This window comes from Idiotropiscis lumnitzeri, chromosome 3 (assembly GCF_059441095.1).
Source record: "Idiotropiscis lumnitzeri isolate Australia: NSW breed Sydney's pygmy pipehorse chromosome 3, RoL_Ilum_1.0, whole genome shotgun sequence".
Taxonomy (NCBI): domain Eukaryota; kingdom Metazoa; phylum Chordata; class Actinopteri; order Syngnathiformes; family Syngnathidae; genus Idiotropiscis; species Idiotropiscis lumnitzeri.
The window spans coordinates 23202143-23230078 of record NC_142393.1 but is presented as its reverse complement, the minus strand read 5'-3'; the positions used below and the strand labels follow the sequence as shown (position 1 = coordinate 23230078).

At 40.8% G+C, this 27936-nt stretch overlaps 1 protein-coding gene across 3 annotated transcripts in view; it reads left to right on the top strand.

Annotated features, from left to right (window-relative positions):
• LOC148340477 (FERM, ARHGEF and pleckstrin domain-containing protein 1-like) overlaps positions 1-27936 on the top strand; it is a 42084-nt gene that overhangs the window by 10706 nt on the left and 3442 nt on the right. Inside the window, exons 3-24 of one of the 3 annotated variants that reach the window (XM_088291906.1) lie at positions 10944-11048; positions 11134-11176; positions 11472-11550; positions 12408-12505; positions 13381-13495; positions 15170-15317; positions 15704-15799; positions 15923-16089; positions 16658-16726; positions 16794-16857; positions 16930-17083; positions 21865-22049; positions 22156-22245; positions 22752-22888; positions 24058-24139; positions 24241-24302; positions 25302-25477; positions 26427-26557; positions 26633-26701; positions 26781-26870; positions 27044-27126; positions 27315-27427. In XM_088291906.1, coding sequence (XP_088148032.1) covers positions 10944-11048; positions 11134-11176; positions 11472-11550; positions 12408-12505; positions 13381-13495; positions 15170-15317; positions 15704-15799; positions 15923-16089; positions 16658-16726; positions 16794-16857; positions 16930-17083; positions 21865-22049; positions 22156-22245; positions 22752-22888; positions 24058-24139; positions 24241-24302; positions 25302-25477; positions 26427-26557; positions 26633-26701; positions 26781-26870; positions 27044-27126; positions 27315-27427 — 2356 coding nt within the window. Of the gene's footprint in view, positions 1-10943; positions 11049-11133; positions 11177-11471; positions 11551-12407; positions 12506-13380; positions 13496-15169; positions 15318-15703; positions 15800-15922; positions 16090-16657; positions 16727-16793; positions 16858-16929; positions 18341-21864; positions 22050-22155; positions 22246-22751; positions 22889-24057; positions 24140-24240; positions 24303-25301; positions 25478-26426; positions 26558-26632; positions 26702-26780; positions 26871-27043; positions 27127-27314; positions 27428-27936 lie in introns of all 3 variants that reach the window. The other 2 variants (XM_088291905.1, XM_088291907.1) reach the window with 2 other exon arrangements.

Genomic DNA, 27936 nt, shown 5'->3' with positions numbered 1-27936 from the left:
AATTTTCTTTCCACTGAACAAATTATTGAACAAAATAAAAAAGGTAAAGTGGTTAATTCCATTAAAATCTCCATATTTTATGTACAAAAATATATTTTTAAAACTTTCATTGTATTTTATGTAATTAAACAATTATTTAATAGAATTCATTTGACTATTTTATAATTTCTTTTGTTTTTGTTATTTGCAATAAATTAACATTTTTTTTCAATGATATTAATAAGATGTTAATTTAAAATTAATAACTGCATTTTAAAGGGAAAGTCAACCCTAAAATTTTCTTTACACTAATATGTTCTATGGTCTGGTCTAAACACGGAATTCTGATTAATATTGTGTTTGTGAAATATGAGTTAAACCGATTAATCCTCACACTTTTAGCCATCGACGACTAATCATGACTCAGCTGTGGAAAACAGGTGGGCCGTGATTGGTCATAACCTGAGCGCTGAGCAACTCTGAAGTTCTTTTCGGTCGACAGAAAGTGGCAAAATGGCCGCCCCCAGAGGTGGACAAATACAAGTGAATTTTACTACTTAACTCAGATTTCACACATTCAATATTGATCACAATGTCATGTGTAGACTAGTGAGAGGTGCATTAAAGATATTGTAAACATGATTTTGGGGTTGACTTGCCCTTCAAGTAACCAATTTTAGGAAACATAGCATGAATTAGTGTTCGATTTAAAAGCAGATTTGGGCTGATGTGGCCTGTGAGCCATACTTTGCATACCCCTGATTTAGACCATTGTCCCATTGTCGGTTTAGGTTTCCTGAATGAAATAAATATACACCCCGCTTGGTTAGTATCTTAATCATTTGGATTTTCAGCAATAGTCTCCCTGCCACATCATGCGTGTCTCCCTCTGAGAGTCATGAAATTAATGTGGCTCATTATTGTGGGAGGCCGACGACACCACGTTGCCATCAGCCATAGGACGCTAATTGCTTTTTTTTTTAATGGGACATGGCTGTGCATGTACTTAATTTGTTTTATTCAATTGTGCTGTGAGGCATAACATGCTTGCACACACACACACGCACGCACCAACACTTGCTGCCATTCACCTTTAGGCATTTTCATTATGTTGCCAGATTGATTTGCCACAATGTCTTGTTGTGAGGCCAAGCGAGTATGTTGCCATGCTGAAGTGTGTGTGAGTTCTTCCCCATCTGATTATGTGGTAGAGGAAGTGACTTTGACTTCTTGCCAGCAGGGTTAAGCTGTTTAACCTAATTTGAGCAAGAGACCATGATTGGTGGACAGATAAGAAAGGAGGAGCCCTCTCCCAGCTGTCTGGCTAAATGCCCCCCACCCATTATACACCCAAAATAGTTTGTTTTTTTTCTAACTTTGTGGTGCACTAACCTACGATGTGGTCAGTTCATCCTCTGGTATTTAGCCGTGTTTAATGTTTTACAGGATAAAGTTTGGACACAGCATCTCAATCAACAATAGCTTTTGACTGCTACATATGTAGCCAGACTTGAGGTGTTAAAGCTCAGAAATGGGCATTCAGTCCCAGGGATGGAACGGTCCGGTCGTCCGTCCCGGACGGATATGCATTAATTAGACAGAGGACGAGAATTTTTTTTTTTAAAAAGGACGGAAAAAACATGGATGGAAGCTTAGTCCGTCCTTTTAATCGTCCCGAACCCGGTTAAGTACCTACACACGCCCATCTCGCTGACAGAAACACACCCAGCCTGTCTTGCATGTGTAATCCGCCAATATATTACTTCAAACTGAATGTGAAATATCACAGCGCAATAGATAGTCCATTATCACTGCGGTACACAAGCGTCAGTGAGAAACAACTGCACTTTTAATTTTTTGTGACAGGACTTAAGTCATGAGTCACAACGTCATGTACGATGTAAAATCACAGTGTCAGATCAAAACTAAAATGATCACATAACAAACTGAATATCGTACGAGCAAATAATGAAACAACTAAAGAAGAACAAATGAGAAAAGAAGAAATCTAATTGACACAGCCTGCATTTTAAATGAGACTTACATTCTTAGTGGCGCAAAGCATGCTGGGAGCACACCAGCCTCCCAGCAACACCACATAATTATTTAATTTGATCATAGTAGCTGGTGGGCAGGTTGAAGACTGAGGACAGACCGGCAAACTGGGGTACAGTGCCCATCTTTGGAAAGCTTATTCGCAGTCATTACCAGTGTTTTCCCCTCTGGTTCGGCCAAGTAATCGTCATGTTTAAAGTCAAGGCAAAAATAATTTTCTCATGTGCCATGCGCTTGACGAGCTGCATTGAAAAGCGTCCTTTCTGAATTCACAGCAGGGGACCCAAAAAATAGTTGCGTTGGAGATGTTTTTCTTTTAAGTTTTCTTTTTCCTCGGACTAGGGTTCTTATCATCAATCTCACCCATCTGGTTTCCATCTGTGCTCGTCCCTCCAAGTTGTACACATCATGGGGTGCTGCATGCCTCCAAATCGCCTTTCACTGCATTTTGAAAGGAACCATACCAAAAGGCACGTAACAAATCCAGATGAAAGCTACTGGAACACTTCATGACTTATTCAAAACCTTCCCTTTTCATGTCTGTGATCATCGCAATGGCCCCATTTCCAGGCAGGCATCCATATTTAATAAAAAAGAAAAGGTATGAGTGCAGATGGTGAGAATATTTTACTTAGCTGAGGGGTGAACATGAAATACTGGAGGAATAACAAAATGATATCTGGTCCAACATAAAGCAGTAAAGATTTTATGAAAACAGGGCAGGTTTGTGAACGCTGAAGCGCTTTAGGCAAGTTGAATGCTTCAAATCTTAAATCTTATTTTAAGTTGAATAGGTGTGTTTCTAAAGTTAATGGCGGAAGGAGCCAGTCGTGAGAATGTGAGCTATTTTGTCAATCGAGCATTCACCTACTGATGATGCAGCATCTGGAGCAACTGCTGTATTGCTCAATGACACTTTGACACGCTCACAAGGGTCGGGTAACAACCTCTCGGGTGGCATACAACCATTCTTCCACTGATCCTTGCCACCCCAGTTTTGGAATTATAGTTCGTTTTTATTTCATTTTGAGTTTTGTTTTTTCAATTTAGTTTGAACGAGTTATCTGAGTGGCTTTGTTCGGTTTTATTGTTTTCTTTTTTTTTTTTTCAAAAAACTGTTTTATTTTAGTTATAGTAGTTAGCTTTAGTATTAGTTTTAGATTTTTTTTGTCTTTTCCTTGTTCACAAGAACAAAAGAAAAAACTAGGTAATTATTGTGTAGTAAGAATTCAACAAAAATACTGTGAAACAAAAAAGAAAAACACTTTTTACCTAGCGTTGCATTTAAATGGCAAAAACAGATGAGCTATTCGACCCAAAGACGCACACAAAGGAGAAGCGACTTCATCTGCTGGCTCTTTTTTTTATTGGCTGCTGCTTGATGACGTCCCTTCTGTGCGACACACTATAAGAGTACTAAACAGTAATATCAATGTAAATAAAGTTAAAATCAATCCCAAAGGCTTAATTTGCGTGTATTGAAAGAATCGCCAAAGATCAAAATGAACGACATTTCCACTATAATTACATTTAGTTTTAGTTTTATAAACTGTCTCTCTCTGTTTCTGTCAGTATTCGTTTGTTTAAAAGCATCTTCGTTTTTATTCTACTTCGTTAATGATTTTTTTTTCGTTTAGTTTTAACTTAATTTTTGTTAACTAAAATAACCTTGACGCCCCAACATTTTATATGTATATATGCTTTATGTGTGCCATTATAGGATGGAAGTGTAGTAACACACGTACATGCGGTCCTGGCACAGTCGCATTCCGAATTTGGGACTGTGACTGAAAAACGTTGAGAAACAGCTGGAGTCAATTAAGCATTACATTGAAATGTCAAAGGTCTGTCAGAAAGGTTTTACGACTTGTGTCACGAACAATGTCGTACTGTACTATTTCCCATGGAAAATTATCCCCTTGGAGTAGTCAATGCCAAGCCTTCATGCACTCCTGGAGAGATTCTTCCGAGATCCTCGTCAGCACCGTTTACCATGGTCGTCTTAAAAAAAGGTCAATTTGATGACCACTTTAAGATTGGGATAGAGGGGAAAAAAACACTTTGAGCCAGGTTGAGTGAGTTACTTCGGTGCTCCAGCACGGCGATCTTTGCTGGATGCTCAGGGCACTTTGAGCAGGCACATTGTCATGGTGAAGCAACCTCAAATTGTCCTGCCACAATTTTCACATCTTCTTGCGCACTAGACCAAGCAAACGGCAAAGGATCTGTAGATGTTCTGGTTGATTGTCTGGCCCATATTGAACGGGGAAAACTCTTATCTTTTAGTTTAAAATCTTTTTGAAATATGGCTTTTCTGACACTAGTCATGTAACATTTGCGACGCACCCCGTATGAAATGGGTCGAGTTTAGGATTGACTTCACGGTGAAAAAAACCCAAACCAGTCTACTTGCTCTGTTGAAGCACCGTTGCCTCGTGACATGTATTTTCTACAGCCTCCTTGAATATAGGAGCAAGATGACTATAATTTATCTGCTGCAAAACCGCATGAGTCAGTGCATCAAAATGGCACGAGCTGCCAACTTCCATTGTTTATTAGCGACTGTTTGTGATGGAAATTTCACTTTGTATCTTATTGTGCAATAGGACCATTTCGGAAGAAGATCAACGTTTCAAAGAGACTGAGTGTTTTAGCTAAGTCTGGAGGACATTTTGACTGCTAAATCTGGATGTTTTAGTCCCAGACGTTTGTCTGATGTTTTCCAGGCTTGTCGCCAGATTCCAACTTGGCTTGCTGATGGACAGACAACTGTTGAGGCCCGGCCCACTTCTCCAGCTCTCTAATTATTCTAAATGTGATGAGCCATGGTGGCATGGTATGGGTCCCAATTCTGAACAGTCAGCTTGTATGAAACCTCACCCCAAGCCTTGACCACAGCTTGGCAGGTTCCGAGTCAGAATGGGGGAAATCCTACTTCCACTGGTTAATCGTTGGTTAATCCCGGTTAATCCTTTATCCAACTCAAGTATGCAATGGTGGTTTAAAATATGACAAAAATGAACAAGCTTGTGTATTGGAGAGAGCACGAGAGAAGTGTTTGTGTGTGTGTGTGTGTGTGTCTGGCTAAGGATATTAAATCATTTACGTTTTATTAAAACGTCGCAGCTAACTGGTGCATCAGAAGCATAATGCTACTGAATATACGGTACAGTATTTATGTACAATGTAGAGTGATAAAATGTTTTATTCATAAAAAAATATATTACTTTCTGAAAGAATGAGGATTTTTTACAAAACCACTATGTTGACAATAGTACTTTTTGGGGGGGGGGGGTGGCGGGGGCTAAATTACACAACAGTACACAGCCGTTTCTTCAACGAATCTACAGATCTCTGGTTTAATATAATAATAATAACAATAAATAATGATAAATAATTAGTAAATACCTCGAGAAAATCCGAATTGCTTTTTCGAACCCCTGGCGCATTTCACAACAGCTTGAGCTGTTAGAAAGCGCTTTCCTTCGATATCACATTAAGAATTCTCATCCAATAAAATTATAATTTCATGAATTAGTTTTGCTTGTATTTAAAGTTGCAGTTTGGAGGGAGGCCATAATGCCGTCCACCCTCAAAGATCTCAATGGGGTTGGGGTCAGAGGGGTGAGAGTGGCCATACTTGAGTATTTCTCCCTTTATAGCCCATAGCTGCTTACGTATCAGTGGTATTTTTTGCAAGATTATGTCGCCTTGCATGAGAATCCTTTTACCGTGCAAGGTCCAGCTCTCCCTTTTTGATACTATGGCGGGAAATGATCATTTCTAAACTAACTAAAATCATTAATTTTAGGACACCTTTAAGCAATTTAGATGGGCTGACCCACTCACTCCCCATTATTCCCGCCTAAAAAACAGTGTACACAATTTACAGTGGACATAAACTCACAAATGAATGTTGATCACGACTCTAATATGCAGCTAGTAAAATACTCTCATTAATTTCTGAAAACAGAATGTTTTTGTTTGCTGCCAATAATGGTGTGGTGCATGTGCGCAAAAAAGAAGCTTGTGCAAATGTTTTAAGCCTTGTAGCTGTAGCAAACCTAGTGTTGGGTACTGGTGAAAGGTGGGCGGAGATTAATGTTTTATTTTGGAGAGCTGGAAGTTTTTCTGTACTGTGAGAGTGCGCGTTTGTTGCATAGTTCTTTGCTTCTGTATACAATAGTAGCTTTCTACTTTGTACACCCCAAAACAGATGTGGGAGGAAGTCACATAAGGGCAAGTCTCAAGTCGTAACCTTCAAATCTCAAGCAAGTCCCAAGTTATTGTGGAAAAAAAGTTGAGTGCAGAAAGGCTCCAAAAAGCTGGCCAGTGTGAAATGGCTATTCATGGAAGTGATGGAATGAAGTGAAAAGAATTTGAGCTGAGAGAGCCTCTGGCTATATTTAGTTGCTTTTAACATTATACATCTGCATGTTTTGCCTCTTGTCTGTTTCTCTAACAGATTTAGAACTTTAACTAAATAGTTTCAGTACTGAGCCCAACAATCTGTCAGTCTTCGTTTCGGATTAAAATTATGTAACATAAAGATCATTTTTTCAATTCAAGTAGTCTTTCTCTTTGGACCACAGCTTGGTGACCATTTCCTATATGGACACTGACCAAAATAAGAGCGAACCCCTTTTTTGTTTTTTGTTTTTTTTAATGCCACTTTCACAGATTTTAGGCGCTCCACAAGGCAGGGAACTATTTTAGGGCTACTGTTTGGATGACGAATCCACTCACCCCTTCTGTTGTTTTTAGTGGTAACATTAAGGTTGGAGACGTCCTTGCTTTCCCTGCTTTGACTCTCAAAAGGTTTCACAGTTAAAGTAAAGGTCTTTAGTATGTCCAAATGTTTGTGGTGATATGATATGTGTTGATAAAGCCCAGTGTTATTGATATTTAATCCCACTATTTCTTCAAAATATTGCTTTCCGTGCTCCATTGTGAAACATAATATCTTCCTCAAGCATTCCTGAAGGTTCTTGGAAAAATCTCTGCAGCTGAAACTAAGGAGATTGCTTTTCCCTTTAAAACAGGCCGTACTAAGGGATGTCCCTGTCACATTTTATTGTCACCTAGTCAGAATCTGAGTCTCATGTTTTATATATCGGCCGATCCCATACATCTGCAATTGAAAAAGAAAAAAGAACATGCATACAAATTGTCTCAAATTAATATAGAAATATACATAGTCAATTTGGTAAATTTAATTTTTTTCACAAATGTATACTATTAGTATTAAATGTATACTCTTTTCCTTCAATAATCTTAAGTAAACGTCTACTTTTTTTTCACTCCTGGTGCCGGGTTTGAGGTTTACACATAAGTTTGCAGGCAAAAAAATTCATGAGGAAATGACAAGGGTGGAGCAGCTTGTTCCAGTGTAAACTAAGGTGTGTGTATTTGCTCCTGCTCCCTTGTCTCTTGTTACAGCTTGTCCAAGTCAAATTTCACCCATTTGGACATTTGACAGCATTAGAAATACCCAGAATGTCATTCTTTAACCAAGAAATGTGATGAGTTTTCCAAGAGACTCAATCAAAAATATGCACTAGATGGAAATATTTAAACAGGATTCTTTTGTGCTACAAAGTCTGCGAAACACCGAGATTGTGCCGGTCAAATTCGACCGTTATCTACGAAACTTGATTTTAGATTAAGCAATGGTGGTAATGATGGGAATTTTTAAACTGTGAAATTATATGCTACTATCTGTAATTCAGTGTATTTATATTTTTTGTATATTGAAACAGTTCTGAGCACCGTCTGCTTGTCCACTACTTTTGCACAAGGTCCCACAGAATCAAGCTCCTGTTTGTCTTTTGAAGGGTGATGGGGGAGTCTCAAAATAATGTAAAAAAAGTCAAACATAATAATGATCATACATAAAAAACATAAAGAACAGAAGTCATATAGAGGTCATAGGGTGCCTTGAGAAAGGAGAGAGAAATATATCTGATTAAAATACACTTTCCCTTTTCTCTTAGATGGTGATTATGGATTAACACTTTTATTATCGTACCAATCAAGCTATGAATCAATTTTGAAAATATCTGTGGTATGTAATATCCATATAAAAATGTCCCCATTGTGGGACTAATAAAGGCCATCTTTATTTTGAGTATGATATGCTTGCCCCAGATGAGTTATGCCCCGGAACATACTATGTGCATGGAAAATGAAGAGTCTGCGCACTCCAAGTTGGGCTGGCCCTCGTCCTTGTGAGTGTGCCGTCAACTTCTTTTCATGCACTGAGTGAATTGCACATAACCTTCACTAAGAGACAAAGACAGGCTTTTTCTATGGCATCTGGCTGTTTGACATCCCCAAGACGCACAGGTTGTGATGTCATTAAATTCTTATGTTTTGTTTTTTTTGAATGAGAATTTTCACTGTCTGATTCAGCAGTATGGCGGTGCTTTCTATTATTGTAGGAGCGCCTGTCTGTCTGTCAGTGCATGTGGGCGTATTTGTCCATTCAGGCTACCCACACTCAAGCAGATGGACGTACGCACACGATAGCCAGATGGTGTTAGACTTGGCTGACACCTTTGCCGCTCTGATTCTTTTCTTTTTGCCTTTCTTCTTTGCATGGGATTTTAGGAGCTATTCAGTAACTGTTGTCTACGTTCAACCGAATAGATATGAATCGAACCTAAACATTAATACGACACTCTTAAGTTCAGTGAAACACTATCTGATCTGGGATAGGGTTCTACTGTCTTTATTCAACTCGCCTTTTTCCCCCCACGACCACCATCACTATCCTAAAATATTTAACTGTACAGGCAATGTTTTCAGGAGCATTTATTTTAATACTCTTAACTGACATACAAGTAAGAAGCTTACTGCAGTTCAGAGTAAAAGTGTTGTTGTCACACAAAATTTTGATGGCAGCTGATGGCCACAGTGACGCAAGCGGGAGATTACCGCATGTGATTATAGGGTGAGCCGCGCATCTCACTTTCCAGAATGCATTCTCTTCTTTTGCTATAATTGTCAACTTTTACGCCTCATTGTATCGCATCAAGAATGGAAAAATGTCTACTTTGTTCCTAAAAATTTTCCAAGTACTATTTCCTGTTCTATGTTCTTCATCATAATTCTCCTCATTAACATCAATGGTACACGCAGTTGTGACGTCACACAAAAAGTGCTGCTCACTGAGCTAAAATCTTGCAAGATTTGCTGACATGTCAATGCGATGCCATGCACGACACTGTTTAAAACTCTTCTTTTTTTTTGTTTTGTTTTGTTGAAGTCCAAATTTCAGGACTTCTAACAAAAGCCTCGTGCTTTTACCTTTATGTCCTCTAACCATTTACAGCAGGTGTACACAAGTAACAATGTAACACATCATTAATTACACAGAAATGTATTCTATAACCTTGCATCATTAATAATTTATATAATACATAATGAAATTTGTTGACAAGGTCATTCTGTGGACCTGCCATTCAAAACTAAGTAATCTTAATTTTTCCAAGCAATGCAAGTTGTACAAGAAATTAACGACTGTTTTAAACAAAAGCTAAGTTATTTTATGTTTTACTTATTATGTTATGCAATATATATTTTTTCATTTTATCAGGCTATTAATCTGTAATCAGTATTTATTTCTGCCACAAATTAACATTTTTCTCAAAAGATCCCAACTATATAATATTGGGCTGAAAATGATAAAGAGCTCTACAACAAAGCTCCCAACCTTTTTTGCAACATAGACCGGTTTTACATAAAGAAATGTTTTGCCAGGCTGGCATGGTCGCTAAAAACAAAAAAGTGTCGTTGTTGTGATAATTAGAAGCTCTGTGCTTGTATCTCTACTTAAGATGGTTTCATCTCAGGTAATGGGCGACAATAACACATTAAGTTTTTGACTTAAGTCAAGTTATTCAGCAATTTAGTTTCAGTTTTTGGGTGTGCGTGGGGGAAATTTGGATGTTCTGCGGCAACACGGTAGCTGACTGGTTAGCACATCCGCCTGAGAGTTCAGAGGTTGTGCGTTTGTATCTCAGAGGTTGTGCGTTTGTATCCGGGCTCTGGCCTTCCTGTGTGGAGTTTGCATGTTCATCCCATACTTGTGTGTTTATTCTCCTACTACTCTAGTTTGAAAAACATGCATATATGCCGCCTCTTGCCTGGAGTCAGCTGGGATAGGCTTCACAATATGTGTCCTCATTGAGGTGCCTTGATTTTAAATCCCAAAGCTGAAGCAATTTTGAAGGCTTTATCGTCTCATTCAAGCCTGTCACCTCTTACTGTACAGAGGAGATTCGTTGAACCAGAATAAGATGTGGTGAGAAAGCCATACTTGAAGTACGAAGTCTTATCATCTGGCTTTTTTACTTTCTGGAGAGGCTCGTCAAATATGTTTTTTTTTCTTTTTTAAATTTTTTTTATGCCACCTGACCAAGACAAGGACCTGATTTTAAAAATAAATTTTCTTCAGACATTGACTATCAATAAAATATTTATTTTGATCTTTCTGTGCTACTGGTTCACCGCCCAGCCCCCCAGTGTTACAGAAAAAAAATATCCTGGGTAATTTAGGGTTTGGTTCCGCAGCACTGTGTGTTTTGGCATTTCTTTTTGCCAGAGCGCAGCTGAGACCACTGGATGAGCAACTCGCAGCTTTTTCCTGTGGCCTTTTGGTTGTTTCTAAACACAGGGATCTGTGCACTCAAAACTAAAGCTTATACTTGTCAGTCGGGTTAAAGATCAGCAGCATGTCGTTGGGGGGGAAATTGTTCGGTAGGGGGGTGGGGCATCCAGAGTCGCAACCTCATTCGGCTGTGAACCATCTAATTAGACCCACACAAAAATGGATCCTTCCCTCCAACCTTTGTGCTCGCAGGGCTCAAATTCAATATAACCCAATTCCTTCATTTTCTCTTTTCCAGCAACGCTCCCCTGGCAAAGTGCTCTTTGACCTTATTTGTGTCCATCTCAACCTGGTGGAGGGAGATTATTTTGGGCTGGAGTACCAGGACCAACGCAAGATGATAGTGAGATGCTCATGATGTTTGAAATCAATTTTAAAGCATGTCTTTGTAACTTTGACCTCAATGTTTCTCTCTGACCTGCACACAGGTGTGGCTGGACCTGCTGAAGCCAACGATGAAGCAGATCCGACGTACGTGACCGAAATGTGTTGTAGTGACATTTTAAAAGAGCCGTAATATTTGTTTACGCGTAAAACCTCAAAAAATGGTGTATAGATTGTGGTCCTGGGTTTCTTTGTGACATGATTAAGCTTTGCATTTTCTCTTAAAGAACCCTTGTGGTGATAATCATTGCATTTTAATGCTTGCACCAAGTTTTGTATAAGCTCTGAGGTTTAATATTCGGTATTTGACACAAAAAGATAAGATGGCTAAAAATGTACACCAGCTTTTCTTTACTTACGAGTCTCCCTTCTCTCATTTAAGGGCCAAAGAACACCATTCTTCGTTTTGTGGTCAAGTTCTTCCCTCCTGACCATACGCAGATCATGGAGGAGCTGACGCAGTAGGTTTTACACATACACAACCACACACATGCATACATTTATCAGAGGAGTTGTAATTTCTGAATCACGTCCGCTTCTCATTTTAAGTTAAATGTCAACCATATTTCCTGGTGGCACACAAAGCCCAGCTCGTTTGATCTCTCTGAACATTCAGACTGTTGTTGAGGAGCCGGCCAGCTGATTTCAGCACCAGGCAGGAAGTGTTCTTCAAATTATTTCCCCTTTGTGTATTTCTCACGATTGTCAGCATTTCTATTAATTAGTATCATGTTTCCCAAACTTTATTGAGCCAAGGTGCATATTTTGCATTACAAAAATCTCATGGCACACCACCAAACAAAAATGTACTATATACAGTGTATACTGAACTAATGATCTTGTCGCAATTGCTCACACATTTATTTAGACTGTGTGTGAAATCTGGGACTGTTTAGTTCAACACAAAGCCGATCTACTCAGGATGCTCCGACTTATTCAGTTTTATGAATGGCAGCTGGTGGCTAAACAGATTTACTGTACCTTCTGTGATCTAATGGGAGAACTTTGAATTATTCTACATGTCAAAGATACCTTATTTGTCGTGAATGATAATTTTCAAACCAAGTATAAGAAATTTGACAATATTATGTGGTGCAGCAGATCTCTCATGGCTCATTAGTTTAGATTCGGTGGATCAGGATACTGAGACATCCAGATCAAATGGACAGAGACATAGCGGGCAGATTTCATATCAAAGCCGCGAGCACAGCAAAGCATTTAGACTGACAGTAACCTATTAATCGCCTGCCTTTTTCCTTTCCCCTTTTTTGGTTGTTTTCCTCCCTCCCTCCTTCCATCTGCTCCTGCCTGCCTCCAGGTATCTGTTTGCTCTACAGATTAAGCGCGACCTGGCCTGCGGTAATCTCATCTGTAATGACTCGAGCGCCGCCATGATGGTCTCCCACATTATCCAGTGTAAGAGTTACTTGATGTCACGATTGATGGTGGAAATGGTGGCGGCAGGTGTATTTCCAAGCACGGGGGAAAAGCCACAAATGCAGTTGGAAAACCACAAGATTCATTTGGTTTTGGAAAAGTCGGGGGGTTAGAAGAAGCACATAAACTACAATGAGTTTAGCATGTCACAACAGAAAAGTGATTTTGACTATCAAACCAAGATCATAAAAAGTGTCCAAATAATTTTGGATCTGTTACAATGATAACAAGACCCAGCGGCTCAAAGGTAAAACTATTGACAGAGTAGACTGGCTCGACATGAGTGCTGGCTGGGGCTGTTTGCCGAAACCAGGAACAAGAAACAAGGTTAGACTGGACTGTGGGAGTTGTACCTGCACGTTTACATCGAAAGTTTGAATTTACAGTGCGTAAATTTCAAACGTATTTCACTGACCACATGAATGTATTCATGGTCTTGACAGCCGGATGCTGCGCAGCAGGCTGAAGAACGTGTATTTGGTTGCCAGAGTGACCGTTCGTGCTGTGCCCACAGTGCATGAGGAGATGAAGAAAAGTACAACTAGAATAGAAACCATCTGAGCGCAGACTTCTGCCAAGGCCGAACAATCCAAAGTGTGTGTGTGTGTCTGTCTTGTTTGATTGAAAAATCATGATGTGGAACAGTTCCACTCCGGCCTTGTTGGTGCAGCTCCATCTGCTGGAACGGCTTGAGCACTGTTTCACTTACGTAGCCCAACTGCACATTTTGTTACCAAAATTAAATGAGTTCTTGCACAAAACATTTCCCACCCTGCCTTCTCAACTCATCTAATTCCTATATCTCCATCTGTCTCCCTTTCCCTACATCGCTTGTGGTCTTTCCCCAAATTCAGCGGAGATAGGAGACTTTGATGAAACCCAGAGCTGGCAGCATCTCCTCCACAATAAATACCTGCCAGACCAAGACGCTATCCGGGACAAGATCACTGACTGCCACCGCAAACACGTGTAAGTTCTCACACACTCGCGTTTTGAGCTCTCTGGGTTTTACATTGGCCCTTTTGTGTCTACCTTGCTTGCCTTTTTTTTTTTGAGCAGTTGCAGCTGCATTAATGAACATTTCATTAAATTGACTACGGGTGTAGATATTTGTCTGAGTTTGTAATTTAAGCTTTTTATAAATATATAAATAATACACTGGCCACATGCAAGTCATTTTGTTTTTTTAATTCCTTGTTATTTACTGGATTGAATCATATGGTGGGGGGTAAAAATTTCATGCATTCCTACTGGATTGTCATTTGTCAAATTTAGGACAAGGGAGCAAATTTATGTCCCGTTAATATTCTTTGTTTCCAAAAGAAGCTTTTAATGGCTGGCTGCACTCCACTGGTGCAAACGCATGACGTTTTAAGTGGAAGGTCCCTCTGATAACAGTAACACGACTTCAATATTCACAAATTAAAAAAAAAACATTACTGAGAAATTAGTATTTTATTTTTTAGCTGTCTTTTTTTTACAACATTGTGCAAACAAACGGAAATTTGAAGGGTTAAACAATAAAGATAAGGATATTTTATCTTAACGACAAGAACATATGTTAAAACTAATGTTTGAAATCAACCATGAAGTAAATTAATTAAAAGACTGATGAAAAATGAACGACAAACAAGCTTAAAGGGTATTAAAATTGAATGATTAAAAAGCTGGTTGATCTTAGGCGGGCGGGCATGTTAATCATAAACAACACTGAGCTGCCCTAACCTGACTGGGGATCCGTTCCAAAAGGGTGTCAGAAGTCATAAACATAGACATCCACAGCAGCTCTTGCTCCAGATTGCTATCTCACACACAACACACCCACTCACAATCACATCGTGTAGATTTCTATCTTTCCCTCTCGCTCATATAAACATACACATGCAGGGCTGTGGCGCCCATGAATGTCTGAGCACCACTTCTTTTTATGATGAAAGGGTTCAACACCTAAACTTTTCCTCGTGTTGCTGTTACCCAAACACCACAGAACACTTGCTCATGCTATCCCTCTGTGTGCACTACAGGAGATTCGCTCACTTTTTCCAAAAACTCTTGTTCCTTGAATCATGCATCTAGCTTTTATTTTCATTTTACATTGAGTGCTGCGCTGCTCCAATTTCTATGCAACCCCCTCACCAACACTCAACCCCAAACGCCCACCACAGCCAGCAACACTGAATGGGAGTGATCCACAAACATCTGGGCGAGCATGCACACATTTTTCCACACTTTGCATATACATGTCATTTTCAAGTTAAAACTCCTGTAGATAAGCACTTAAACCTGAAACAGCCTCTGCCTCCCCCTCTCTCCCCTCCCCCATCCCTCTGACCATGCAGGAAGGAAGTAGCTAATTCAGCCGCTTATACAGGAAACAGGAAAATATTTTCCGATTTGCAGGGAAACGAAGCTTGACACCGCCATCTGATCTTGCCGTGCATATAAAGCGTGCTGTTTTTTTTTTTTTTTTCATCATTTTGATCTAATGAAAGTGTGATGCAAACACTAGAACCTAAAATATGCTACTAAAATATTCCTTTTGACTGTTGTAATGTTAACAGCAGATTGTTTGATAAATGAGCCATTAGCTAGATGAACATGAGATCATCGACTGACTGACGAACCGGTCCCTCTCCTCTTTAGCGGACAGACCCCCGCAGAGTCAGACTACCAGCTACTGGAAATCGCCCGGCGACTTGAAATGTACGGCGTTCGTCTGCACCCGGCAAAGGATCGCGAGGGTACCAAACTCAGCTTGGCTGTGGCCCACATCGGGGTGCTAGTGTTCCAGGTAACATCTATGCAGCATGTACATGTCCTAATCGGATTTTACCAGCAGATATTCTAAAAAAATTTAGAGGGTTATAATTTAAGGAGGATCTATGTCTTCCAAATTAATTGTCCAAGAATTTTTATTTCATTCTGTGGGGTGAAACTGTGGAACTGTTTAGTTGAGACCTTAAGTGTGTTCACACATAAAAGAATTTAAATATAAAAAGTCATTATTCAGAGAAAAATTGCGATGAATTGGAGATGTGTGGCAATCACCGGATTGAGCTTCTTACATTATTATTTGGTACTTGTCTGACTTGATTTTAAAACTGTACAGTCTACGGTGAAGGATGATAGTTTTTTTGTTTTTACATGTCTGATTCTGTTCATATATTTTCCTTCCAGGGGTACACGAAAATAAATGCCTTCAACTGGTCCAAGATTCGCAAACTGAGCTTCAAACGCAAACGATTTCTTATCAAACTGAGAGCTGACCCTGCTGTAAGTTTCTGCCACTGTTCCCCATGTGTCCCCCAAGCCATTTAAAATTTCTAGCCTCTTGCGTTATGAGGCTGCTTTTACTGAAGCTCCAGCTCTCTTTATGCCCATCTCTTCTTCTTCCAGCAAAGTGGTCACCATGACACGTTGGAGTTTGCAATGGCCAGCAGGGACTGCTGCAAAATCTTTTGGAAGATCTGTGTCGAGTATCATGCCTTCTTTAGACTCTTCGAGGAGCCAAAGCCCAAACCCAAGCCTATCCTCTTCACGAGAGGATCCTCATTCCGCTTCAGGTAGCGACCAGGAGCAGACATTTGACCATTTGACGGTGCGATGCTGAGGGGGGTGCGTGTGACCCTGAGGAACATGCTTTTTGTCCCGCCGTACTACAATAAAGTGTAATTGCACATCCACTCCAGTAGTTGGCAGTGGCGCTCTCATTGCTCATTGTGCGCAGCGAGTATTTACTCTACGGTGTAGGTTTGTTTTAAACGAAAATGTTAATATTTGTAGTTGTGGCGGAGTGAATGGTGGTGGTGGCGGCGCAAATTGTTTTCTTCTTGCTAGGGGGGGGGCGTAACAGAAAATAATTGAGAGGCACTGGTCTACTGTGACGTGTCGGTAATGTGATTTGTTAGATGTGACGAGACGATGGGTAAATCTATTGACGGCCTCAAGCTTTTCGGTAAAAAAAAAAAAAATTGAAATCAACCACGTCTCATTAAAAGCCGCATGTTTCAAAAAGTGGTGTTGGAAAAGTATTGGCATGTAGTCCGGAGAATATGATAGATTATTGACATGACATGTATTGTACCCTTAATTTGTCATTCATAGTCGTCCTTTTATGCCTTGTTGTTGCAGCGGTCGGACCCAGAAGCAGATCATTGATTATGTGAAAGATTCCGAGCTAAAGAAGGTTCCGTTTGAAAGGTGAGAGTGTTGTCCTTGTTTAAACTTGTTTGCATGTGATTTGATCTCAAATTTCAATCCTCATCAGGAAGCACAGTAAGATTCTGTCCAGTAGCAGCATACCCCATCATTCCTCGCAAGTGCCAAAGGAGGTAAGACGCTCATTGATTGAGATCAAACATCGCAGGCCATGAATAGAAAGCATTTCCTCTACTATCTTGCAGAGTGTCACATCCGTGCCGATGGAAGATCGACCAGACTCGGCCAGACAAGTGGATTCCAACGATGCATCGGAACGGCCAGGGGCCACGTCTGCCACCAACGGATTCCGTGATAACACCGCCTCTCCTGGCTCCGATGTCAGGCAGAACCACAAAGGCACGGGCTTGCCATCCGACAAGCGTCTCCTCAATCCAGGTCCATCCTGCAGGGCAAACAAAGGCAGCAGTTCATCCATCCCTTACATAGACTGCAGCGATGTAGACAGTGAATGTGATGTGACAAAGAGCAGCACGGGCTGTAGCCAAGCCAATGGCAGCAATAACGACGAGCCCGATAAGCACACAGGTTGTACCGCTTCTAATGGAGGCCCAAATGAGAGCTTGTTCAGGCTGGTTAATGGCTTCTACCACACTAATCATCCGGGGTTGATGCAACCGCGCGATGTAAAGGGTCAACAGCAAGGCATGCTGGGTAACAGAAATGGCAGCGACCATTCGCAGTCCAGCAAGATCAATGGTAGCTACGATGTCAATGATGATGACAGTTTGTCAAATAATAACAGTGGTTCTTATCATGGTCGGCTGCCGCTCCATAGTACGCTGCTGGACGAGATCTTTCGGGGTCGCGAGAAGCGAATGGTGTCACCGGGGCGCCCGTTGGGAATGGGCACTCAGAGCCAGTGCTCAAGCCCGGTAATGAGCAGCTTCCACCAGCGCACTAACTCGCTCGGTCATGGCGAGGTAACTAAAGGAAACCCTCGTTGGGATGACGCTGGGCATTATTTCACAAAGCGTCCCGGGGGTACGTCCATCGAGGCGCCCGCGGTCCCGCCCCCGGCCAACCGCTATGGCAGTTACTCCCCCGTCAACGTCATCTCCAACCGCACACCGACGCATTTGGCTAAACAGTGCAACAATAATATGCGTAATCGCTCTGATACGGATCCATTTATTCTCAGCCAGCTCACGTCCACGCCCATCTACCAAACCAGCCCACATCACACCAGGCTGCATGCTCAGACGCCTTGTTCGGCCCCACTGGAGCGAAGAATGATCATAACTAACGGTAATCACACCGGGAACCGCCTGGTACCGGGTCAGCCGCGTTCCAATACAGTGCAGCGCTTGTTCAGCCAACGTGGCACACCTGCAGCTCAAAACAACCGTAACAATCTTAACCAGCCGGTTCAAATGATCGACGGCTCCACTAGCAGCGGCAGCGACACGAGTGACACAGAGTCGGACACTGGCAGCAGCGCTTACAGCCACCCGCTAATGTTTGGCAATCCTGCCGCTGTCAGCTCCTTGACTTCGGTCAATTCCAACGGCGTGAGCGCGTCACCGCTTCCACGCTGCAAATTCTCCTTTGGGAGTCTCCAGCTGGTGGACGGTAATGATGGTGAGGTGGAGCAAGGTTGCTACAATTTCAATGAGGGGGACATAGGCGGTCGCGTTTTCAGTTGCTAAGGGCAATCTATTCTCTACTTGCAGCTCTGTTGCTTAGTTTCACAACTTCGTGTTTGTTTTAGGGTCAGCACAGTTTGATTAGACAGTAACCAAAACAATTATTTGCTTGAATTCTTGATGTCTCTTGCAAAGAAATGAACAAGCTTAAATTGTTTTGGATTACGGTGATAGACGGTAAGCAAAAATGACGTCAAACAACATTCTATAAGAAATAAGTATTTGAGTCCCACACAAATCCTAAGTTACTTGGTTGAGAAACCTTTTTGGCTAGCCCAGCGATGAGATGTTAATTGTTGGTCACCAGGTTGAGAGAGATTTTGGCGCCTTGGAAAACTTGAAGCTTCATCTCCCTCCACAGATTTCCTATTGGGTTAAGGTCTTAAAATTGATTATATCACTCCATTCACTTTCTTGAGCCACTCCTTTGTTGCCCAGGTAGTATGTTTGTTTGGGTCCTTCTCAAGCTTGAAAACCTTTCCAAAAGTAATCTTCTGTGTTCTTGCTGAGGAAAGTTTACGACCCAAAAACAGTCACGTTTGACTATGGGGTGCTGACCTGCCATCCGCTCTGTGTGTGAGCCCTACGGATTGGTTCAGGTGACTGTATTCGACTAACATAACCATGAAATCTACTGACTTATTTAGAAATAATGATCATACAAATCGTGACTTTGATTGAAGGCATATTAGGCTTTAAGAACGCTACGTTTCAAAGCCATTGGCAGTGAACATTTTCGTGTATTATGTTAAGAGAGCGATCCTGGCAGCAAGCTTGTTGTTTAACCATGTGCCATAACCCCAATTGTATATTTATATTTTTACATTATTGTTTTGTGCAAAATGCAAGAGTTCTAAATCTAAAGGACTATTGTCGCATAAGGAATTCTGTTTCCTTCACCAAAACTAAGTGTTTGTCACCTTTGAGTCGCTCTTCTGTTTGGTTTACTCTTGGCGTGTTTAGGCGTAGAGATTAGGTTGTTCGTTCAAACTGTAATGTTGTTATTTGTCATCTTGTGCAATACGTTAGGTTCATAGTTGAATTTCAAAGCCGAAGTGATGTGAAGGCATTTGTCTTTAGGGCGTCTCTGCTTGTCCTGACGGTGAACTTTTTCAAGAGAATAATCCTCCTTTGAAGAAGGGCTGTTTTTAGATTGGCACACATGTTGCAGGAGGATCTGTGCTCACTGCCTTAGAGCTACCATACTTGTGGAGCACTTTCATGCTGGCACAGTCTTTTTGTGGTGGAGACTTTTGTAGTATTTTGTATTTAGAATTAGAGAATCTTAACTGATGTATTTGAATAGACTAGTAGCCGTTCAAATAACCTTTCTATACATTGATGTACCGTATTTTGCTAAGTGTGGCTCGGTCGCATTGGCGGGCGGCGGGCCTTTTTCTGTCTTTACACTGTTACACCTTTGCACTCACAGTAATCATCAATTTAACATGAACTCATTAACTTGTGACCATTCATGCTGTCTGCTTGGTTTGGCTCCTGGCATGAAACCACACATGCACACACACACACACACACACACAAACTGTCGGTGCCCTTTCTTTGGAGTCAGATTGCCTGGCCTTCCGAAAGTTTCCATTGTGATGTCGGCACATTAATAAATTCTGTACCAACCTGCAATTTATTTCTACATTTCCTACGGATGCTCCCGAATGAGAGCCAACTGTGACAATCTGACACCTGTCAGAATTTGCTTGCTACTTCTGAGTGACAATTCTTCCCCTTGGCTTGTTCTGGTGCAAATGTTAACACTTCATGCTTTGTAATGTTACTGTTTTTAAGCATGTTTTTTTTTTTGGGTTTGTTTTTCGGGGCGCTTCCCCCTCCCCAGAATGCATGTTAACCAGACAAGCGCCTTTTCCTGTCATTCAACTCTGTTCTTGCTGTCACTCACTGTTAAAAGCTTTTAAATGGTTCCAGAATGTTTGGGAAGCTTAGTGTTGCCGATACACAGCATCACCACGTTTGACTCCGTTTCGTTCCAAACATTCCGGAACCATTTGCCCTATGTTTCCTCACTGTGCACACGAGGGGCAAAACAAAGTCGCCTCAACTCCAGTGGGTGGGAAGGGTGACAGACGGGTCCAAGTAAAGTTACGTTTAATGCATATTGAAAGTGCAAACATGTATTTGAAGCTCACTGCACGTTTTTAAAGTTGTTCATGTGGGATTGTATTTTTTTGGGGTTCGAGGAAGCATGTTCAATCATACACATGCGGGAGTTGAGTCTCTTTGTCTTCCCTCTCATCAGAAAGCCCATACATTGTGGTCATTTTAACATGCTGTACATACAACATCAGCTAGATTGTGACGTGATAGGTTGTGATTTTGTACTTTCTCGAGCTAATCAGAGTCAAATTTGCTTCTATAAATGTTCGTATAGTTGGGTTTTTTTGGTAATGGAATTACATAACATGACTTAGCTTGTCTTTTATATTTATTTGTTTTATGATGAACTCTATACTTAGAGCTTGGAGTAATTGCTAGATTTGTAAAGGTCGGAATATTCCCAATAGAATTGTCAAAGATGTATTCCTTAAAATTTAGCTACACGCACTAAATGTGTGCTAACGGCACTCTGGGTTTCTTCACCCTTGTAACTATTCTGCTCATATTGTCACCTTTTTTTTCCCCCCAACTGATGAAAATTCTAATCTGATTGTCTTCCTTCATCCTTGTCTTAAACACTGTAACCTATTTTTCTCCACCTGCACCAATTAAAAAAAATAATAAAGAAATGTGCATGATTCAGACAAATAAGAGTTCTCTCTCCCTGGGGTCCAACAGCCCCTACCCTACCCTTTAAAACACCTGGACACACCACCTGAAAAGATGCCCCCCCCACCCCCCACAAGCACAACTTATGCTTTGTGTTGGTTGCTCATTGTGTGCATGTGCTCCTGCACTGTTTTGACCTGCTGCTTGTGTTTGTGTATGTTTTTGGGCACACTGGTAAGTACTTACGGACTCAGTGGTTTTCCACCAGCATGTGGACTCTTGGAACTTTGCACCTGGGCAAGTATGACATCATAGTTTTGTAGTTAGCCTTTTTGTAGCTTAGAGTGACGTCAGATCGCAATCCCGCCTCGGCAATCACGCATGCACGACTTGAGATGTGTTGTCTTGTAGAAGCCTCAGTTTGCGACTAACCCTGTTCTCAGTACTAACACATTTACTGACTTGTGAGGATCTTCTCTCATCTTGAGATTCATGGACAGGTTGCTTAAGTGTTGCTGTTGATATAATTGTAGTAGCTGTGATGATGGATGTACACAAGTTGGCAGTGAGTTTCTACACAGTAGTTATACTTTGTGTTGCATCACATTCACCCAGACTCCATGTGTGTGTGTGTGTCCTCCATTTCCCACGACCATCTACTTTGTCACCTCACTCTTCTACCCTTATTTGACCTCGCTAATCTTCCTCTCCATTTCCCCCTCCGCTGCCTCCCGCCAGGAAGTCCTGCCTCTGAGGCCTCCCCACTGAAAAGTCACCACCCCGGGGTGAACGCGAACGGCATTTTGAATGGAGAGGTTCCCGTCGGCTTGGTGCACCCAACTCAGCTGTCGCCTCTTGCCAGCCCTCTGCTCGGTGACGCCGGATACGTTCGGAACAATGAGGAGGATGAGGCCAGGAGGAAGGTTGGCATAGATCAAAAACAGAATGGGAACTCGTGGAATGTTTGATCGCTATTGTTTTAAATCACATGTAAATGTGATTCCATGCTACCTTTTTGTTTGTGTCCAGAAGTTTCCTACAGACAAGGCCTATTTCATCGCAAAGGAACTTTTGACCACAGAGCGGACCTACCTCAAAGAACTGCAGGTCATCACTGAGGTGAGAAGGCAAAAGATTAAAAGCTTTCTTCTCAGCAAATCCTTTCCAACTTTCTGAAAGTGTTAACCGGCCTATAAATGTTTGGACGCTGTTGATGTGTTGCGTAGGAGTGCTGAATTTGTTTTATTTAGTTTTTCATTGGATTGCACATGCACCATATTTGAGCATGTTGGTACAGTGAATAAAGACCACCAATGGTTCCAGAGACCGACTTAGCGGAAATTACAGTACAGTACTGCTGACCTTGGTTTTGGAAGAAAATGAATCCTAATCTGATCGTTTTGCTCAGTCAGCTGTTGCTTCCCAAGGGTGGTTTCCAGCCACTTTGATGTGGGAGAAGGGCGTGTGCTGAGCACTTTTTAAAACCCTGAAATATTTTCTTTGGGAGGCACTACTGAACTTTCAAAATGACTCCCACCATCCCGCCATCCTTTGACTGTCTGAACTGTGCCTCAATGTAGATTCCTTCACCCTCTTTTTTCCTCTTTTGTTTGTCTCCATCCCAGTCCTTCCAACGTATTGCAGAGAAAGATGACGAAGCATTTCCAGTCGCTGTTAGGAACCTAATAGCAACCAACTATGATCCAATCCATAAATTCCACCAAGGCTTCCTCAAGGAGGTGGAACAGAGACTGGCACAATGGTCAGTATCAACGTCAGATACCAGGCAAGGTGTTGAAAGTACAGTAGAACACAATCCATTTTGCGATCATATTTTTTTTGTACTACAATCTTCCACAAAATGGAAATACGATAAACCCGTTGATTGTGAGGGATTATGATCCAGACCTGCAATAGGTGAAAATCTCTGATATATGGAGATCACATCACCTATTTTTTTTTAAATAATTTTACCCCTCCCACACACTTTAAACATACGGCTTATCAAAACTGATTTAAGCTTCTTAAAAGGCATTATAGTATACCTAAACGCCTGTTCCCACTCACAGTTCTACAAAAAGGAAGCAAAGCGTACTTGCTTAAAGGGGACGTCAACCCCCAAAAAAATTATTTGCAATAAATGGTTGATGGGCCTTCACTTGTCTCAATGTGGCACTCAAATTAATATTGCGTTTGTGTAAAATTAGTTAAGCAGCAAAAACTACCTGTTTTTAGCCATTGCAGGGTGTAGCCATTTTGTCACTTCTGTCGACTGATATTGACATCACAGTTTCTCAAGGCTCAGGTAATGACCCATCACATCTCACCTGTTTTATGTATCTGAACAATGATTGGTCGTTACCAGAGCCCTGCGCAACTGTGATGTCATTTTTAGGCGACAATTGACAAAATGGCCACCCAGGAGATATAGAAAAACTGGTGGATTTTACTGCGCGACTCAAATTCCAAAAATGCAATATTAAGCAGAATACTATGTTTCAACTAATGGGTCTGCATAGAACATATTCTTGTAAAGTACACTTCCCCTTTCACTCGTTTACTACCATTGACGGCTAAAGACGTCAAAGATCCTTTTTTTTTTTTACTTGGCTGGTAGTGAATGAGTTCGTTGTTTATTTGTCACTCTCACTTAAATTTTTCTGTAAAATTTTACTGGAGAACAGGAGAATTAAATATTGCATATCTAAACAGCAAAATGTTCAACCAAACTTTGTAATGTCATCAAACTATGGTCTGCTAGCGTAGTGCTACTGTTACTTTAACACACACGGCGCAGCAGCACATGTAAACCGAGCATCCAACAACACTCAGTCATATATTCTCTCTGCACTGTGTGGGATACTACTATTACTGACCTCCTGTGCCTCTTCTATTTCTCTAGAATAAAATGCCTTCTTTTTCTACTTTCAGGGAGGGTCGATCCAATGCGCACATCAAGGGAGACTATCAACGAATCGGTGATGTTCTATTGAAGAACATTCAGAGTCTGAGGGTACATGGCCTTTATCTTAATGCAAGCACGGCACTATCCCCCTGGCTTGTGTATGAAATAATCTTTTACCGGTATTCTCCACTCCCCTGTTGCATCTGCAGCAACTGACGACTCATCTGCAGAAACATTCCGAGTGCCTGGTGGAGCTGGAACGAACCTGTCGGTATGTGTGCCTCTGGCTCCATGTCCATCACCTCCTCTGAAAGAATGTTCTTATTTTAACCCATACATACTGTTTGCATCAAATTTAACAAGTTTTAACATTTTGACAAAATTCCCCAATTACGTTAGGTTTCCCCTTCCTTCCACGTGTTTGCACTGATTCAAACCAATCCAAGTTCAAATAGTTTTTCTCTATGATGCTTTTAAAAATGTGTTAAATTCTCACTATTTCACTGCAAAATTCTGAAATAACAGCAGCTTTTACAAATTTACAGCTTCTTTCCACATTTCTCAAACAATTCAAACCATTCCAATTTATAAACTGTTCAGCTTTTGACACAAGTAAGTTTGGGCTTTTTTTTGTGATTAGATTTACGACAAATTGTCCCTCATTCTCGTATAAATCAGCCACAGAGAGGTTAATCCTTTTGATATGTTGAAGTGGTCATAGGTATGGATATGAATTTTGGTGCCAGTTGATCACCATTTTTGGACGTTCGAAGCAATGCAAATCCAATCATTTCCAATGGAGGGTTTATAATCGGTCCCTTTCGTGACTCTCACAGAAACATGGGAAGAGCGTTGGGTGGCATGGCCTTATTGGTCATTAAACGTAGGGGTTTTTAAAATTCGTCACATAATTTCTCTCTAATTTCTCCAAAATGAATTGATAAAAAAGAAAATGACAACTAATTTTAATTTGCTGATAAAATATATATAAACTGAGCTTCTTTGTGAAAAATTGTCCATCTTAGCTGGAGAGATTTATTATTATATATTTTATTTATTTATTTATTTATATATATATATTTATTTTATATATATATATATATATATATATAAAATATTATTATTTGGGGGGGGGGATGCGTAGCTCATTATTTGATACAGTAAATTATTAGGATATTCTTGTCCTCTGTCAAAATTGTCCAAAACGTACTGTTTGTACATGCAAAAGGAATGTCGGGTTAAAAGCCCCTCCTCCATCTGTGTGTCTCAGGTCCAGTCGCAAGGCGGAGGCTCTCTGTGGAGAACTGGAGCAGCAGAGAGTGTGCTACCTCCCCTTTAACATCTTCCTCCTCCGGCCGCTCCACCGCTTGCTGCACTACAAACTCATCCTGGAGAGGCTCTGCAAGCACTACGCGCCCACCCATGAAGACTTCAGGGACTGCAGAGGTAATGAAGTCTGTCTTCTTAATTACGTGTTTGCTAAAGAAATAAATAGATTCGAAAATTTCTGTGCCTTTGACGTTTCTCAACCAGTGCAAAAGTCCAAATTAAGGATATTCAGGAAACTTTGTTCCCCAAATTCCCCGTTTTAACACAATTCAATATTTTATCAGCAAAAAATAAATTCATTCAAGTGAATCAGAGGGTTTTTTTTACTTTACAACTTAAAACTGTTTAGCACCTTCTGGGGAATCATTTTTCATGTGCTTAAAATCCCTTTGCTTTTTATTTTTAACAAAAGAAATCCCAAATTGAGATATTTTACAGTTTAACGCTTCCGCTTTTCTCAAACCCTTCCAACGTCAAACTATCCGACTGCTTCAGGACATTGATGCCGCGACTGTAATGTTTTTATAGGTTCACAGTAGATGATTTAAGAAAAATAAATAAATTACATATTTACCTCCTATTCCCTAAAACCTCTAATTTGAAAAATGTATTGCATGTTTTCCATGACAACCTTCCCAAAATAATGCAGACATTTTACATGTTGACCTCCTTCCATGTTTCTCATCTAACGACATCATAATTTCTTATTTCTAATTTATGTCTCTGATTCTTAGTTTTGCTATTCAGTGAGGTGTACTCGCAAACCTTAATGCAAAAATCCTTATTTCGAGTCTTGCACTACAACTTCAGATTATTCTGGTTATTTACCAATACCACATATAGAAGGAACTTTTATAACATTTCCAAAATGTGCACTTTTTACTGAACTTCCCCCTTCTATGATTTTCCTTCCACCAGCCTACATCTCAATGATTCAGGAAATACATCCTTCCAGTTCATTGTCTCTTCTTCAGTGTTACATGCAATAGCTTGAGAAATGTAATTTTTTAGTTTCACCATGGCTTTCATCCAAATGCTCTCCCTGGTTGTTGTCTGGCTGCTGCAGCGGCCTTAGCAGACATCACAGAGATGGTCCTGCAGCTGCAAGGCACCATGATGAAGATGGAAAACTTTCAAAAGCTTCTTGAGCTGAAGAAAGATCTGACGGGCATTGACAATCTGGCCATCCCTGGCAGAGTAAGACACTTGCTTGATCGGCGTTCAATTTCTTTCTCTTTTCCTCTGTAGCAGTGTGTTTTTGTCGGTTGACAGGAGTTCATCAGACTTGGATGCCTCAGTAAGCTCTCGGGGAAAGGCCTGCAGCAGAGAATGTTCTTCCTGGTATTACTGCAAACAAGCTTTAACGATAGCTTGAATGTGTGTGGTTGAAAAATAAATACTTCCACTTTTTTCTCGACAGTTCAGCGATTCCTTGGTGTACACTAGTCGGGGGATGACTCCATCCAACCAATTCAAAGTTCATGGCCAGCTCCCCCTCTTTGGCATGACGGTATTCCTCTCTACCTCTAAAAATAATATTGTTGCAGTTTCCCTTTATTTGAAGACAGAAGCTTGTCTTTTGATATTTGGCACCACTCTGCTCTCTCAAATCCAGAGAACATGTCTGTTGTATTCAAATTATTCAACACGGTGCTAGAATATACCTTTTCTGCATTTGTGCAGATTACAGAGAGTGAAGAGGAGTGGGGCGTCCCTCATTCTTTTACTCTGTTTGGACAACGGCAGTCAGTTGTGGTGGCAGCCAGGTACTCTCCAACACACTTTTCTACAATCTTTTTTTTTAATTTCCTTTCTTTGGAAGTCTCCAAACCAGTTACCAAGTCTTCAAGACTTTCCTGACATACCTCATATTTTGAAGTTCAGGGATTAAAATAATGATTGACCTAATTGCAAGAGTAAATTTAAAATGTCCTGGCAACGTCCTCCTTCCCAGCTGTGCAGCCGAGATGGAGCGGTGGGTGGAGGATATCAGGATGGCCATAGACCTAGCCGAGCAGAGCAACGACCCTCACATGGATCTACTTTCCACCAGCCCCTCCGATAATAGTAAGGACACCTTTCCATGTGTATTCTCAGACTTGGTTTGTACTAGAGTTCGCTCTCAAGTAAGCTGCAGACTTTCTGCCACTAGCTGCTGGCACTGAAATAAACAACATGCAGCCAGTCAGTTCTCTGATCACATCACAGTAAAAGTACAGGTACAGTGCTTCTGTGTGGTCGCTGAAGGACCTCCTGATAATCCTAAAACCAATTAAATATAACAACCATGTTTAACCCTAAATGGATTAAAAACGTCGCATATTTTTGAGGGGAACAAAAGTCCTAATATGTTAGGATAGACGAAAGATGTGATTGCTACATGACACAGCAAAGAAAGTGGGGGGCCGCACTAACATTAAACTCTGATGTCAAGTCATGGGTCACAAAATATCTTCCTGCGGGCTGCAAATGGTCCTCAGGCCGCAAATTTGAGACCCCTGCTTTATAGCATTTCACAAAATACCTAACAAAAAAATTTATGTTTTTTTTTCAGTAAGTAAAATAGCACTATAACC